Here is an 18,002-nt window from a genome sequence, read left to right on the forward strand (position 1 = left end):
GTGTCCTTTATATCCTGTCACAATGTTAATGATCGCTTTGGTTTAGCGACCCAACTTACTCCACAATATTACTCGTTTTAATCCTATGTACTGCCTGCACATGATGCATTGTATGTCATACTGTTCTTTCCTGTGATGTGTTGTAAAATTTTTCATTTGTGTCTTTGGCTCACTATAAGGGAAGCCCCGTCGGCTTCGGCACTATAAGGCGGGACTCTCGAAGCATTTTAATTATTTTACTGCTGTTGCCATCAGACTCTGTAATGTTTACATATTGTTACTCTGTAATGTTACTTTTTGTATTTTATGTACTTTTCTGTTTTTCATGATTTTAATAAACATTTACCCGTATGCCCTAAATTGGGGCAGGTCGGGGTAAATATTTCATAATTTTCCTCTCCATGTAATGCAGGCTAGTTCCATCTAAAAGGTACCTACAAAGGCTAGATCCAGGAGTTCCTATGTCTTGTTGGTTGAGTTATTGTCAAAACTACAAGGCTACAGAGTTGAACATTGATAGTCATAAATTCGTAATTGGGTTGGCTGTTCAATGCGGGTTACAAAAGAAAATAAAAAAAGGAAATGGAAAGGCCTTCCTTTAAATACTGAAAAAGAGATGAAACTAATTTCGATATTAGAGAAACTGATACACTCTAATGTCCATCCTCAATCTAAGCAGATGTAAGAGCTAGAGCTTTTTCAAAGAGGCAAAAAAAAATTTTTCTCTCCAGAGAATCTGGAGACAAATTTTTGTTAATAATAATTTCTTTAGAAAACAGCAAAAAAAGTGCATGTTCCAGTTAATTGAACAAAGTTACTATTTATTCTAATCGATATCAGTAAAAAAGGTACTCTAATAAATAGCAATAATCTAAATTTAAAGAAGCTTAAAAGCAGCGTTATAGAGTCAGCATAATATTAATAATAAACATTACATTGTTTCATTATCATATTATGATATATGATTTCTAAGTCTGTTATTAAAAACATTCGTATGCATTTATAAATTTTAAAGTAAAGCATTCGCTGAGAAGGCTAACTCCTTATTTCTTTTTTAGAACGCAGTTTCTTGTAGTTAGGAGTAGGACCAGCTGCTTTTTTGTCAGTACAAAATCATTTTTCTTATGTTATTCAGAGGAGATTCTTTTGAAACAGAAATTTTGTCTGGATAATTTGAGTTATGGGGTTAAAATACTATACAATAAAACTATTGAGTAGATATTAAAATAATGCACTTATAATATTCCATAATTTACATAAACACGCACTTAACAAATTATAAGTAGCACACTGAGATCGAGCAAAACGTTTTCTGCTAACTGCCAGAGAAAAGTCATAATTTACAAGCATGAAAAACTGGCATACCTTGTATAAATAAAAGAGGGTTTAAATCTAACTATATATTTCATGACTACAATATATGATTCAGTATAAAAAATAAAAAAACTTTTTTTAACAATTTATCAGTTTGAATGGTTAGGGCAATATGCTGCTTAACCAAACTTTTTACAAAGGAAACAGTTTCTCAGTATTGCTTTTACATCACATTGCATTAGAATTCCACAGAATTTGCCCTAACAGCAGAAATACTTCGATGCCTATATTAAAAATATTCCCTCTATATCACAAGTACAAGTCTCAAGAATTTTCGCAGCACAATACACAGAACCATCTTCATTGTCTATACTGAAATCAAGATAAACTTGATAAAAAAATGCTTTTAGAAAAAATACTCTCCTTAGAAAGATTTGAAAATGTGGCTTATTTATATTTTTCCAAGTCCTTCAGCAATTTTGAGAGCCTTTTTTTTTCAACATATGTAAATAATAGAAATATTTAATACCTGATGTTGCCCAGCACTCAGATTTGAACCTTCGCCAGAAATTTGAGCATCTGTAAAACATGAGAAACATTTTATATAGGCGAGTTTTATTAAATCCTCATGTGATTAAATTCTGATTAAACTTGGTTTCAAATTTAAAACAAATAATATAAAATAAAAACTACAGTTGCAACTTGCTACTCCTATATAAATGGGATTAGAACCTTCATTGAGTTATTAAAAATTTTGTTTGGAAACTGTGATTAATGCAAATTTTTTTGACATAATCAAAGGGGCAGCTGTCTTACAATGGTGTTATATCACAATTCACCAGGACTTAGGCGATAAACTTTTCAATGCAACAAAGAGAAATATGCATTTAATGTCTTCATGATATTGTTTTTCAGATAAAAGCAAGCACTGTTATTAGCCTAACTACTTTCAAACATTGTATCACTAGTTTTCTTCGCATGATAATCAAACCACAAATACAAAATTATGAGTAATAGGTTTTAGGACATTTTTATTGCAATACAAATTCAGATGGAATATGAACTGAATGTTCGAATAATATCACTTTTGATATATTATTTCAAAGCTAACTTGTCAGATTTCCCCCCTTAAACTACATTACACTTAGCATGATCTTTCCTTAATTCTGCACTCGAACAACTATCGCAACCAAGAAGAATATGTGAATCTATTTTATTGTAAGATTTTACATGGCCATTAACTATATTAAAATGTTTGCTTTGTCTTCTCACTGCACAATTCAAGTTTTTTTTTGAAGTTATTTTATTAAGGTATTTATATAAATTGTTTTCATTAATAATTTTTGAGTAATAAATATCAGTCTAATATATCTAATTTACTTTCAAAATTTACAGAATGCTGTAAAATGACTAAAAACTGTCCTGTTAAACTTACCTAAATGCGTAATTAACAAAAGAATATATATATATTTTTTTGCACATAAAAACATAGAATTTTTTTTACCTAAACCACCAGGTAAGAGATTAACTATCGCTTTTAACTGAGCAGCTTCTAAAGCATTCCATAGTTCTTCATCAGAAAACTCATTTGCTGGATCCAAATTTTCCCTAATAAATAAAAAATACAATAAAGTATCACACAAAATTTGGATTTCAATAATAAATTCAATACTGAAAAATTTATTTCTTTAATTGCACCGCTAAAATATTATACTTGTGTACTAATATCTGTAGGTATTACAAACCTAACAAAATGGGATTCACACCTTCCATATAAAGGTAATTTCTTTAGTTCTACCTAGTTTAAATAATCTTATTTTATCATCTTATAAGAACAAAATGCTTAGCATAAATTGCACAATCAAACAAAATAATAATAAAATCCAGGTTTTATTACAAAAATCAATACTGAAAAATTAACTTACTTCTTTAATTGGATTATTAAAATATTTTACTTGTGTGTTAAAGCTATTACAAACCTAACAAAATAGGATGAACACATTCTATACAAAGGAAGATTAAAATAATCTCATTTTTGCTTATGAAACCAAAATGTCTATTATAAATTGTACAATTAAATGAAATAACAATAAAATCCAGGTCTAATTACAAAAATCAATACTGAAAAATCAACTAATTTCTTTAATTGGATTATTAAAATATTTTTATACTATATACTATTATTTGAAGCTATTACAAACCTAAGAAAATAGGAATAGAACATCCATCTCATTTTTGCTTATGAGACCAAAAAGTCGTGCACAAATTGTCCAATCAAAAGAATTAATAATAAAACCCAGGTTTCATTACAAAACTAAATACTGAAAAATGAATTCATATCTTTAATTTGATTATTAAAATATTTTAATACTCCTGTGCTATTATCAAAAGATATTACAAACCTAACAAAATATGATTATCACATTCTATACTAAAATAGGTTCAAATAATCTCATTTTTACTTATGCAGGGATGAGCCCAACACAAAAATCGTGAAAATTTCTTGAGTAAAATCATTAATGATGCATTTCAAAAAAATATAAGTCTCTATAAATTAAAATCATTGATATTTTCAAAACATGAAATTCTAAATAAATTGTATGCAGCATAATTTAAATGAATAACTATGTATAAGCTTACCGATATCTCTAATCACATTTAATATTCTGCCAAAAAAAATATTAACAAACGAAAAAGGTGCTAATTCTTATATTCTAGTTCTAATATTTTTAACTAAAATTTACGAGAATTTTTATACGTAAATGTGATAGATTTCTTGAAACTTCTGGACCTCGGATTTCCGGAAACTTCCGGATCATAGTTAGTAAAAAATCCGGATATCCGGATTTTTGCCGGAGCACAATCATCTCTGCTTATGGGATCAAAATATCTAGCACAAACTGTACAGTCAAATAATGGGGCAATATAATTAAAAAAACTGTACAATCCTGTGCAGTATTTCAAATTGTGCAGGAGTGTGCTTAAGATGACAAACACAATTTTAAAGTGTTTTTCACTTACTTAATAAGATGTTTCTAAGTACAGTGGAACCCTGATTTTACGTTTTCTGCCAGACTAGCGCTAAAAAATTGTAATTGTAAAAAAAGTATTCCAACAATATCAAAAACAATACTTACGATTGTTTTGAAATTTGCTTTTTAGTTTACAAAAGCAAATAAATATTGTTCATATTAATTTTTGGTATTAAACTAAAAAGTAAACTCTGTGGCACGACAGCCCATAGAGGGCCAAGGCCTACTGTGCCCATCTCAGTTTTCTTGACCTTGGGCTCTAGGGTGCAGGAGCAGATGTTAAGGTAAGGTCGTCAGCCGAACATGGAACCCCCAGTGTTCAATCGTGAACGTGGAATCCCCAGTTCCCAAGCATGCTTGGTACTCATTTATCGACCCATTGAAGGGATGAAAGGCTGAGTTTTGGTATTAGCAAATAAATATTTTTTCAAAATTTTTATGTTTTGAAACTCTTAATCAATTGTGTGTATGTTCTTTGATATTTTTTTGCTCATCTTCCTTGTTTTCATTCCTATCATCAGAAACAGGCATTAAATCAGACATTGAAGGAAATGAAAGTAATGAGATGTGTGTTACAGTTTATATACGCGTCATCTATTTTGAAAGATCTTTAGTCACACAATTTTACTCTCGAAGGCCAATGTTTCCATTGGATACTGAATAGCCTGCTTTATTAAACCCACTTGTAATGCATTTAATCAACACTGTAGAAATCAAATTCAGAGCTTCTCGATGATTGCTTTAAAAGCACCTAGCATGTCACTGGGAATAAAGAAAAATAAATGATCCCCTGACCAGATGTTTATTGTAACGTTCTTTAAATGATTGGATTATTCCAAGAAGTTGAAGTTTGGTAGAAAAAATTCCACCAAAAAATTTTACAATTTAAGCTCCCATACTTCCTTTAACCACCCTTTCTGTACTTTGCCTATTCCACATTTTTGAGACTAAAGGAGAAAATCCCGTTCTCACAGATTTAAGACAAAATAGAAAGAATGTCAGAATAGCTTCAAACAGCTATTAAACAAATCGCTCTCCCTTTTTAAAGAAGGGAAAAAAAGAAAGAATTTGTAAAAAGATTTTGCAGACTTTGTTTTAGAAAATAGGATTTTGATCTGTTACAAAAATGTACAAAGCAGGATTTTCTTGAAAAAGGTTACGTAAAATTCGGAATAATTTAACATCACTGGCATACGTAATTTTCATGCACCAACAGAAAATGATGTAGGAAGCGGGATAACGTACAATGTAAAATAGGGCTTCCATTGTATTATGCTTCAATCTAATAGTAATTCTCAAAATTTGTGAAGTAACAATTTTAAAACAATATTAAGGAATAATTTGATGTGAAAAATGTAGCTTTGGAAAAATGTGACATTACTATATTGCCCCAACTTCATCAACATTTAAGCACGCCAATTCAAAGAAGGCAAAGATCTTCTTAGCTAGACTACTGTATAACCTCAACTTAATTAATTCAGAACAAAATTGGAAAGTTTCATTAAAAAAAGAGTCACATGACAAAAACCAAATTCTGCGAAAGGTAAAAAATAATAATAATAGTTGAAAAGGTTGTTAGTTGGTACAAGCTCTACAACAGAAGCTAAGCATTCAAATCCTTTACAATGTTGAGGTCTCCAAGCAAAAGAATTTGTTGATATTTTTTGGTTACCTTTTTTACAATTTCAACTCTCAATGATTAATTTCAATAATATAGCAATTCAATAAAACCAATGAATAAGTTAATTGCAAAATAGAAATAATGAATAAAAGATCTATATTTAAAACAATTTATAAAAAAAGTGTTCATAAAAAGGAATCTTACCGAACTGTTCCAGAAAATATAACAGCCTCTTGAGGAATAATTGACAGCCTGGATCTTAAAACTTCAAGAGGGATATCCATTATATCAACACCATCAATTTCAATTCTACCACTTATAATGTTCACCATGCGAAACAATGCCATTATAAGAGATGATTTACCACTACCAGTTCTACCACAGATTCCAACCTGTATTCATAATGAATAATAAATTACATAATCATATAAGTTAATCAATAAAAAGAAGAGGTTTATCAATGAAAAGAGGTTAATCAATCAAAGAATTGTAAACAAGTCATAAAACCTATAAAGGGTGTCAAAAAAGTGCATGTATGGTTAATGAAACGGCTAACCATGAGAAATACATATTAGATTAAAAGTCTTATAATAAATGTATCAAAATTTTTAAAAAATGCAATCAAAGATACCAAACTCGACCCTCCAAATCTCATCCCCAGGGGCTGGGGAAAACTTCAAAATCGTAAATAGTAACCTCAGTTTTTTTAGAGCAAATCGGGATTCTTCAGAACAAAGTACACCAATTCGACCTACATATTTTATTATTTAGTTCAAACTTAAGGCTGTAAGTGCAAAAAGAAAATGGGGAATAAATTGTTAAAATAGTCATGTCTTGAAAAATATGTATTTGATCAAAAAATAAATAATAAAAAAATGTGATATTTTGGAGAAAAAAAACCTATCTAATGACAAAGTTGACTTCATTTCCTGACTCAACCAAGTCGCATCAGATTCAGTGAGAGTTGAGGGGTCGAGATTATATCATTGAATAATGCATTATTTTTTAAGTTGATTTCTCTAAATATTTGGCTGATTCCATACTTTTTGGAAAATATGGAAAATATATGAAATATTACGAAAATATAATAGGAAATATTACGAAAAATATAAATGGCATTAAAATGCCATACTTTGTTTAAATTAAAAATTTACAACATTATAACAGCAACAAGCTTTCATGACCAATACAATAGTCAAACTCAATTATAATGAGAACAAAAGAACCAAGATAATTTGCTTGTTAAACCGAAGCCAGGGGAAATATAATAATAAAAGGTCTAATGCACAAAAAATGAGCTAAGAAATGCCTAATTGGGAGTTACCTATGATTGATTTTATTTACATTTTAAGGACAAATGTGTGAACATTCTTACTGATTTAACTTTTTAAATTTTTTTTTCTTTTGGCAATTGTTTGATGTATATTAAAAATAACTATGTTTTCATTAAAAAGTAATAATTTTATTGTTTTCTTTAAACATAAAATTTTTGTTTGTATTATTTTCAGAAAGTAAATGTTGAAAAAAAAATGGAGATAGATATTAATTGGAGGAGAGAATTTAGTTCAGATTTCTTTTTCTGAAGCCTTATTTCAGTTCTTAGGATTCAAGAGTTATTTAACCCATGATATACTTATAAATTAATACTAGGTTTAGCACATGCATCACAGAACAAACGTTTTATACCTTTTCACCAGCTTTGATTGTTAGCGACACATTTTTCAGAACAGGATCACTATTTGAATCATATTTCATTACAACATTTTGAAATGTTATAGCACCAAATTCAGGCCATTTGTCTGGCAAACCTATCAATATAAGAGACAAATAAAAAGATTATAAAAAAAAGGTAAAAATTAAAAAATAAAAATTGTACTTAAAGATAAAAAAAAAATATTTTTTTTTAATAACTATATACCAGTCAAATCTTTTGTAGAGTTATCCTCAGTAGGCAGTCTTGAATAGTTTCTTACTCTTTCAACAGCGCTCATATACATTTCAGCACTAGCTAAATTTCTAACTACCCAATTTAAGTATACTGGTACCTATACGGGAAAGAAAAAACATTTAAGAATCAATTCTGTTTTATAATATGAAAAAAAAAATAGTAAGCAACATCTAACTTTTCAAAATCCCCAAACAATGTTTTTTTTTTTTTTTTTTTTAAATTAATCTAGAAAAGTGTAATTATGTTTAAAAATAAGCTTATCAAGTGTGAAAAAATTGTTAAAGCTAAATTTAACATAGGAAACCTTCACTTGCAAAACACTTTTTTGATCAAAATTACAATACTATAAGTCTTTGTCTAATAACTCTCTGCTTAACAACAATCTCTATTTAAAGACGATATGTTGTAGTCCTGGTTTCTTCCCAGTAGAAAAATTTCTATTTTAGGATGTCTGTATTACTGTTTAAAGATTTTGACTAACCATGAAAAATTTATAATGACTACATATACCTAATACCTATTCTATACTACTAATTAATTAGATTTCAATAGAGATATAAATTTCAAACAATATTTAACAGTTAACTTTGCTAAAACTAATATATAATTATATATCTACAACTAGTACAAAACATTAATTAATTAAACAGGGTGTTCCAAAATGATCACAGAATAATATCTATTTTTAATAATACCAATTATATATATTTTTAATATAAATAATTTTTAGTCAAATTATGCATTTTTAGAATGTAAAAAAGTATACTGATACAAAATTTCAAATTAACATATAAGCAAGGGAAAAAACAAACTCTATTGAAATTTGGTAAATCAGAATTTCGGGAAGCAGTTTACCAAACTTAGCAATCTTTTTTGCTGATTGAAAGTTAAAAGTTGTTTTTCGTATTTATCTTTCAAATTGTCTTACAATCAAACAGGGTTTTTGGTGTATCATACAACTAAGATTTTGATATCATTTTTATTTTTCTTCACGCAATTATTTATCATATCAACAATGTGTAGACCTTTTTTGTCTTCATGTCTAAGAATACATATTAAGGGTGCCCTTTGTAGAAAACCATATATACAGTGACAAATCTGTTCCATAATTTGGATTTTCTATCTAATTTTGAATTGATAATATAACATTATCCAGCAAGGTAATTCTATTTACTAACAAAGAGTAAGCCACAATCGTCCTTGCACAAACTTTAAAAAATATTATATTGTTTTATAGTCAAGCTATTCTAACACTGAACTTCACTTTCGGAGATGAAAATTTACCTAAAATTTTTATCGTAACATAGTTTACTTTTGATGATATATTAAGTTAGCATATATAATATCATTGATACGAATAAAAATAGAATTTAGAATATTAATATATATTATTGAAGTGAACATAAAAACATATAATATTACTTACTAATAAAGTGTAAGTCATAGCCATTCCTACAAAAGCTTCTGAAACTTCTCCATAAATAGAAGTTAACATGGATGCCAAGGTAGCAATGAAAAGTATAATACCACCAAGATAATCCTGAAAAAAGTTTTTTACAACAGGGAAAAAAAATTTAAGTAGGATAAAAGATGCAAAAAATCAGTGAAAAAAAACTAAATATTTTACTCCTGAAACGAAAATTAAAAGTGATATTAAATAAATAAATAACTGAATTCATACTAAACAGCTTTACCTTCATTTTAACTGGTTAAAACAAATTATAATAAATGAAGTTCTCCTTTCAGTCAAACTAAACTTTTAAAATAAAGATAAAATTTCAAAATAAATATATTAATAACATTGATTTTATTGGATGCTTGATGCAATTTTAAAACTGCCTAGTACAACAATTTTGCGCCTATGCAAATGACATTTTAAAATTATTTTTATATTTATAATGCTTTAACTCAAAATCAAATTTTCAACAATGATACAATTCAATTACATTTATTGATTAATTATTTTTATAAAAAAAATTCATATTATTTTTTTTTACGTAAGTGTAGCACGAATTTGGAAAAAATATTAGCTTTTTTTTAGAAAAATTAGAAACGAACTAGACATTTAAAGAAACACATTTAAAACAATTCTGTTTCAGAATGTTTGTTTCATAACAAAAAAAGGTATTGTTTCCCAATTTGTGTCCTATACAGGGGCAATTCGAATATCAAAGGAGGTTACTGGTTACAAAGGATGAAAATTGGTTTTATTCGATAAACTTGAGCAAGTTATGTTTTAGTCAGCATATGATTCCAGGTCATGGAGCATGATAAGCAACAGTTTCAAAATGTTTAGAAAAACGTTTTTGGCAAAAACACAATAAATTCATGTTGGAAATCAGTTGTTTTTCTCTTATCTGTCACCATCTAGTGAAAATTCTACAAACTTATTAGGTATCTTTCTGGAAACAATAATAAGGAGCAGTCTGGCATAAAAAATATTACCTTTAAAAAATGTGATTTATTATTGATCCTAGAAATGATTTTGAAAAATGAAATAAAGGAAATGAAAATTATTAACTATAATTATATGAGTTATCAGAATTTTATAATGGCATGATGTGTAAAAAAAATATGATAATAATTAGAAAAACTGAAGAGCATTGAAACAACAATTTTCCTTTTAGCAACATGGTTAGCTAATTTTTGGTACAAACTATAATTAAAATAAAATTAATAAAAATGGAATACTTACAAGAGAAACACCTAACCAACAATTTGAACAGTTAACTAAGATGAATGCAGTATTATTTACATCAATGCAAGTCATTATCATGTCTGTGAATCGATTCTCTGCTCTGAAAAAAAAATCCATTTCTGTTGAGTTTAAGAAATTTGAGCCATTTAAACACTATCCTTCATGAAAGTAAGCAATTAAATTGAGAAATTACATAATTTCCTTATTTGCTTTTTGTTGCTTATGCTAAGAAGGGGGTGGAAAGCAAATTTATGGAATAAATAAATAAACTTGAAATTCAATGTTGTGATTCTTTTAATTTAATATGGCTGACAAAAATCTTGTAAAATTTTATTTTATAAAAAGTATGTTTTTTAACTTTCTTAACTAAAAAGAAAGCCTGAATTAAGGGTTTAGAAAAAAATTTAAATTATCATATTAGAATAAATAAACTACACATTACAAGACTTTAACCAAAAAACCAAGGAAGAAAATCCTATAAAAATCAGTACCACAAGGAAAAAGAGTGATGACTTTTTCTTAGTGTAGTTTCAAAAAAGGCTATTTAAAAAAAAAATTTTTTTTAAAGGAAAAGCTTAAATGATTCTGAAACAGAACATACTAATCTTGTTTACCAAGATAAGAAAAATATTATTTAAAAATAGTTCAGTCTTTAGATTTGTTAACAATTTTTACAAATCATGTATACATTAAAAATCTTTATGATAATACATAAAAAAAATTATCCTTGAATTTTTTTATTTTTATCAAACAAATTATTTTTTTGAAGTATACAATAATATAGAATATATATTGATATACAGTAAGTTTATATGTTTAAAAAGTAAAAATGATTATTATGCAGAATATTGCAATAATAAAAAAACACTTAATTGGTAATTCATCTAATTACTATAAAGTTAAAACACACAAACCTGAAAGCTCTGATAGTGGACAATCCAGCAACAGTTTCTGAAAAATGTGAATAAACTGGTGACCGAGTAATGCAATCCAGTCTTTGAAGTTCTCTGAAAATATGAATTTCAATTCATTCTTTTAAATAATTTCAATTGATATAAATTCAAGAATATAATTATCCCTAATTTGTTAGAAAATTTAAGGTTATAAATTTAATCTGAAAAAAAAAGGAATTTCTAAAAGAGATAAATACATCATAAAGCTACAAATTTTATAGTATATTCCGTGCGATTATTTAAGGTTACTTTCAAAATTTGGTTAAAATAAACAGTGGAAATAAATATATATATAATACTACCCCTGGTTTCAAGGCCAGTGGTAATTGTGACTAGGACTGGGAGATGTTAAGATTTCAGCATCGTGATGCATCGCTACTCAAACATCGCAATGTCACATTGCTGTTTCACATTTGGTTTTGCCAAATTTTGCATTGCACAACTTTTGCTTTTTATTTATTTGATGCTACTGAAAAGTAAGACTAAGACTGAAATTTTAAATATATATATACTTTGTGTGTTTGGGGAAAAAAGAGCGTAAGTTCAATAGAGGGATATTCAGATAAAATTTATAAAAAGTGAAAATTTGCCAAAATGCATCAAACTAACATTATACCAATTACATTCATTTTATAGGTGTATATAAACAACTAAGTGATAAATAATTGAATGTTGTATTTAATTTCAATAAAGTTATATAAAAATATAATCAATAGGGAAAACAGTTAAGATAGGAGTAAATTAAATGTATGACTTTATAGCCTGGTATATATATTAATAAAATTATGTAAGTGAAAAATATTTATTCATTATTTATTTTTTAAGATTATTTTCTTTTTTCGGATAAAAATAATTCAATAGACTGTCTTTTTCAATTTAAACAAAACACATCTTTTCTACCTTCAGATTTTGCTGAAAAAAAATCGGAAGTTTTTAAATTAAAGAAAGAAGGTAATGAATAAATAGTTAACTAGTGAAACGAATAATTCATTAAAATTTTACATGCAGCTTTGAAAAAATTAGTAAATTATCTTTAAGGATAAGTTAAGAAGGGGAAAAAAAAAAGAATACTATTTCAACTTTGGTCAACAAAAATTATTGTTAATTTTCAACATTCTTAAAGATGGTTAGGTATCTTAAACAAAAACACATTAAAAAATTATTGCATTAAGAAATAATTTTTCTAGAAAATAAAATTAGAAAAAATTGGTGAATTTTTTAAAGCTTTTATATTGAAATAAATTTATCTTGACATGAATATTTTAGAAATTAATATTTGATATTTGTGGATGGAGTATAGTGCATGAAAAAAATTACTTTTGACTTAGCAATCGGATTTCAAAAAGTGTGATATTTTTAAATTTATTTTTCAGAAACTATTCAACTAATTTCTTTTAACTTTTTTATTTTAAAATAAAATATCATATTCTTTAAAAAAAATTGTATATCTTACAAGTCGAACTTTTCGACTATTACTAATAAAAAAATTAATTAAAATCATTTTTGCATAAAATTATCTTTGGATAAATGATTATAATTCTGTTCTAAAATTTTTCAATTCCAGTAAACAGATCTTGAGATCTGACGAAATAAGCAAAAAGTAGCGTTAACATCAAGAGATCCTAACTTTCAATCTCTCTCCTGACCAAATTAATAGGACTATATTTCTCAGATTACGTCTATGCCTTACATTTTGAGGGTGAGGAATCATAATCCGTCAAAAAAATTTATTCAGATAAGTACGCTTTTGTACCTCACTTCGTAATTTAAAATATTGTCTGCTTAAACTAATTAGCATATTTGAGGTCTCTCCCTCAAACCACTAAAGATTAAGTCCTAATACGTGAAAATCAGATCAATAGACCAAAAGTCTTAGCCTGCCGCAAAGTATGTCAGCCAACTGTAAAAATAAAATAGATGCAGTTATAAAAATAAAATGAAATTTAAAATGCGCATTGAGCCAACAATTAATAATCTTTATAAAAATCTTTAAAACAATCTTAAAAATCTTCAATTTTAAAAATCTTTATAAACAGAAAAATAAAAAACGTAATAAAAAAAGATAAAAAAAAATTATGGATTGAGAAAGATAGAAAACTTAGAACAGCCGATGCGTATAACCTCTTGGCCATTCTTTCTCCAGAATTTCTTGAAGAATATCCTTCAATAATTTATTAAATTATTCAATTTCAATTATTTATTAATAATTTATAATACCTTCAATATTTTTGAGGAAATAGCGAAAAACTAGTATAAAAACAAAATTTCCTGGAAAAGGATACAGTGGAAATTATTATGGCTTCAATATTGTAAAAATCAATTATTTAAAGATTTATTTTCATAATTATTGCTAACCTAATGTATTATTATGTTGCTAAACTATATTTCGTGAAAATAAAATTTAACTGCACACTCTCATAAAAATTGCTATAAATAAGGAAGATCAAAAAGCAATCAAGTCGAAAAAGAAAATACTAAAGAAATAAAAACAGAACGACTGTCCTAAAAAGAAAATTTGCGTTTGATAAGTCGTTGGTTTAAAAACTCGTTTGCCAAAATTTTTTGCAAAAATATTAGATTTTTTTATATTTTCTAACAGTAATGATAATCATTTTTTAATAATTGAAAACGTGGTCAATATGCAAAATTGCAACTTTATACAAAATTATTAATGAAAACATTTTATCTATATTGAAGGAATGCAATTCTTCAGATTTAACAAAGAAAAATAAATAGGTAAAAAAATAAACAAACAAAATGTCTTATCGGAACTGATCAAAAACACTCTTTTCTTCAATAAGACAAAAATGATCTCAAAGTATTATCAAATAACAAAATATAAATAATCCTCAGAGAATCACTTTCTTTTCTTGGATTTACACGAATTGAAGAAAGCACTTTTTCATCTTTTATTGGCGATGAGTTAGTTTCACTCCTAATCACATCGGAATTCATCTTCAGTACATCGTTACTTGATAATTCGGGAAGGAAGAAACACAAGGGAAAAGATCGTCATGGCAATCGATGTCGCCTCGTAATCGGGGGAAATGCTCTTCGCGAACATCGCTGTTGAACCCGAAGAATCGCTCTTCGCGGCATCGGGGAAACATCGTACACAACGCGCGGACATCGGAATTTCCGATGCTTCGTAAAATACGCCAACCTAAACATCGGATCGGGGATGATTTTATAACATCGATGTTTTCCGATAAATCGATGTATCGCCCAGTCCTAATTGTAACACAAAGTGAGAGACCCTGAAAATTTTATGTGCAAAAACTCGATAACAAGATATCAATTTATATATTCATATAGATTTATAATTAAATTGCCTACCAATAAAGAATATCAGGATTTTAGAGTAACTAATTTAAGAAAAAACTTAGCTATTACAAGAATCACAATATTGGATTTTAAGAATGCAAAAGTACAAATCGCAATATTAGATTTTAAAATCGCGAGAATCTGAATCACAATATTGGATTTAAGAATGCAAAAATACAAATTATGATAGTGGATTTTTGAATTGCGTAAAGGCGAATCGCGATATCGGATTTTTAAATTCAGTGAATAGCATTTACAATGATATAAAAATTGCGCGAATATGAATCAGGATATTAGCGGATTCCAGCATAGTTTCAAATATTAAAAATGATGAAAATCCGACAAATAATAAAAAAAATTGTGGAAGAGTCACATGTATGAAAATGTCTCGTTAACACTATTTGGTGAAGGTTTCAAAATTTAAATTGCAGAACTTTTAATTCCCACTTTTGTCTGATTATAAGTTTTGATTTCCAGAAGTCCGCAAATCAATGGTCTTGAGATACGCAGAATTCTGCAAAAAAAAATCGCATGCCCTGCTCCTAGTTTCTAGATCCGGAATTTCAGGGTACACCTGGAATACAATCTCCCCTGCAAGGCACCACAGGGAACCAAACCCCAGTCATTTACAACGACAGCTCAGTGCATTAATCACAGAACCATCTCGGCTCTCTATAAGATGTTTGAGATAAACATAGATGTTTGACTCTCTATAAGATGTTCATATAAATAATATTTCAATTAATGCTCTCTGAATAGAATTGAATGTAAGATTTAATGGCACAAGGTCCACAGAGGACATGCTGCGCCAGACCAATTAATGCTCTCATTGACACCGGAACTGTTAAAATAATTATAAGAGAACAAATGCATCATAAAATAGGTTTATCTCATTTAATATCTTATAATATTAATCCATAGCATTTGATACACGAATTTACAATTTATAATTAATGACTTATTAATATTTGTATTGTTAAAAATTAGATTATGTCATATAACGTTATAATTAATTAGGATGGATACTTCAACACAGGGTCAAATAAAAATAAATACAGTGAAACCTCCTGTTATGGACACTCCTGCAAAACGGACACCTCTCAATACGGACATATTTTTAATTCCCCGGGAATCTTCTATGAATAAACCATTACGTACATTCTCCGCAAAGCGGACACTCCCGTAACCGGACGCGGACAGTCATTTTGATCCTGAAACGTTGTTTTTTATCTCTACAAACCGGACACTACTTTTTCTAAATAAATTGCAAGCTAAAAAAATGCAACTTTTCACCTTTTTTAAAGCATGTAAATAAAACTTTTTGCCTTATCCATAACTAGAAATATTGTTAAGCTATTTCACCACCGAAAAATCAATCTTTCTCCTGTCACCTTGCCTTATCTTTGTAAAGAAAGAGAAAATGGTACTGCACTCCTGAAATAATTCTGACATCGGCATCTTTTGATCTTTTCATCTGGACCACACAGGTTATGAGACCCCTCAAGTTGAAATGACTTCTCTCAATGCTTCTTCCCCATTGAAAATTTCTTTAATTTTCTTATCAATTTGAAGACTGTATTTAACACAACTGGGGTAAGAAAAAGAGAACAGAAGTATAATCTTTGAGGTGTTTATATAAATGAAACATTTATTCAGACACTTGATAGCTGATCAATTGTGAATAATCATCTCCATAGGTCCTCATGACTTACAGGTATGCATTACTTTTTTTTTCTGTGAATCAAGGGAGGTTTATTTTCCAAGAAGGTATTAACCATGTTCCCTATCAAATGATAAGTAGGTGTAATGGAATGTGACCCTAATAATTGAAACGGACTGAGGACAGTATGTTCCTATTTGGTATCATATGTCTAACTTGAGTATCTATACTAATAGGAAAATTATATTTATTTATCTGTAGCTACATCCAGAATTTATATTTATATCAAACTTCTTTATATATTCTTTTTTTATCCTTCTTATTGCTTAAATAAATATTCTAGTAGATATTTACAGTATTCTTGTAGATATTATTTAATTATTTCTACATCTTTGAGAATATTCTAAAAACAATTTACGATGTTAAATTTCGTTATTAGGGTACCCTTCCCGTAAACGGACAACTCTCATAAACGGACAAATTTTTTGGTCCCATGAATGTCCGCTTAATGGAGGTTTCACTGTAGTTAGATTTTGAAATACAATTCATTAAGATGTTTTCTTGTATTGATATTCCTATTAAAGATGATTTTGAGTTAGAAATCTCTTTGTGTTTGACAAACTCAAGAGATATTTCATCTAGATATAAATTCTAATTCTTAACATAATAAAACTAAAAACAGTGATATTCAAATGTCAATTACGAATGAAAAATTAAACACCAAAAGCTAATTGATTGTGGTGATTGCTCTATTCCAAACACAAAATTATTGTTAATCAGGAATTCTATAGATTCTTACAAAAAATATATTGTAAATGAAATAAAATAAAAAATATTTTTCATACCTAGACGTGCAACGGAAAAAATGCTGTAAAGAATAATAAATAGCAGCAACAGGTATAACAACAATAATGAAATAAGGCGTCACAATCATGTCAACAATAATGGCTGACAAGCACAGTAAAATAAATCGCAAAAGGATGGGAAGAGTAACAGGAAGTTTCTAAAACGAAAAGCAAAATTACAAAGCATTAATAATTTAAAGTTTACAATTTTCAATAAAGAATAATTACTTAAAATGTTGAATAATACATAATTTGAAGTCAGAGTTAAACTATTTTGTTAAAATTAAATACAAGCATAAAATATGCTAGCTACAGTAAATAAGTTATGACAATAGGATACAACAAAATACCTATAATGTAGTTTTTTGAAATGTATTTATATTAACAAATATTTTGAAGCTACAGTACACACCTTGTCAATCGTACTGATGTCAGCTGAAAATCTGTTGACCACTCGCCCAACAGGAGTTGAATCAAAGAACCTTGGCAAACAAAAACAAAAAATATCGTAAGATTTAAGTGGTTCCATTATCTTAAGGAAAGAAAATATATTTTTAAATTTTTTTTTAAATAAATGGGATAGCTAATAATGTCAATATAACTGAAA

At 27.9% G+C, this 18,002-nt stretch overlaps 1 protein-coding gene across 1 annotated transcript in view; it reads right to left on the bottom strand.

The window, feature by feature from the left end:
• Nucleotides 1-18,002, bottom strand: part of LOC107451599 (ATP-binding cassette sub-family C member 8) — a 70,928-nt gene that overhangs the window by 8,944 nt on the left and 43,982 nt on the right. Inside the window, exons 21-30 of the mRNA XM_043054186.3 lie at nt 17,808-17,877; nt 17,396-17,553; nt 11,528-11,620; nt 10,611-10,713; nt 9,342-9,455; nt 7,886-8,012; nt 7,654-7,775; nt 6,172-6,359; nt 2,819-2,922; nt 1,844-1,893 (exon numbers count right to left, since the gene is read on the bottom strand). Of these exons, the coding sequence (XP_042910120.2) occupies nt 1,844-1,893; nt 2,819-2,922; nt 6,172-6,359; nt 7,654-7,775; nt 7,886-8,012; nt 9,342-9,455; nt 10,611-10,713; nt 11,528-11,620; nt 17,396-17,553; nt 17,808-17,877 (1,129 nt within the window). The remainder of the gene's footprint in view (nt 1-1,843; nt 1,894-2,818; nt 2,923-6,171; nt 6,360-7,653; nt 7,776-7,885; nt 8,013-9,341; nt 9,456-10,610; nt 10,714-11,527; nt 11,621-17,395; nt 17,554-17,807; nt 17,878-18,002) is intronic.

This window comes from Parasteatoda tepidariorum, chromosome 5 (genome assembly GCF_982258835.1).
Source record: "Parasteatoda tepidariorum strain Cologne lab strain chromosome 5, Ptep-v5.0, whole genome shotgun sequence".
Taxonomy (NCBI): Eukaryota; Metazoa; Arthropoda; class Arachnida; order Araneae; family Theridiidae; genus Parasteatoda; species Parasteatoda tepidariorum.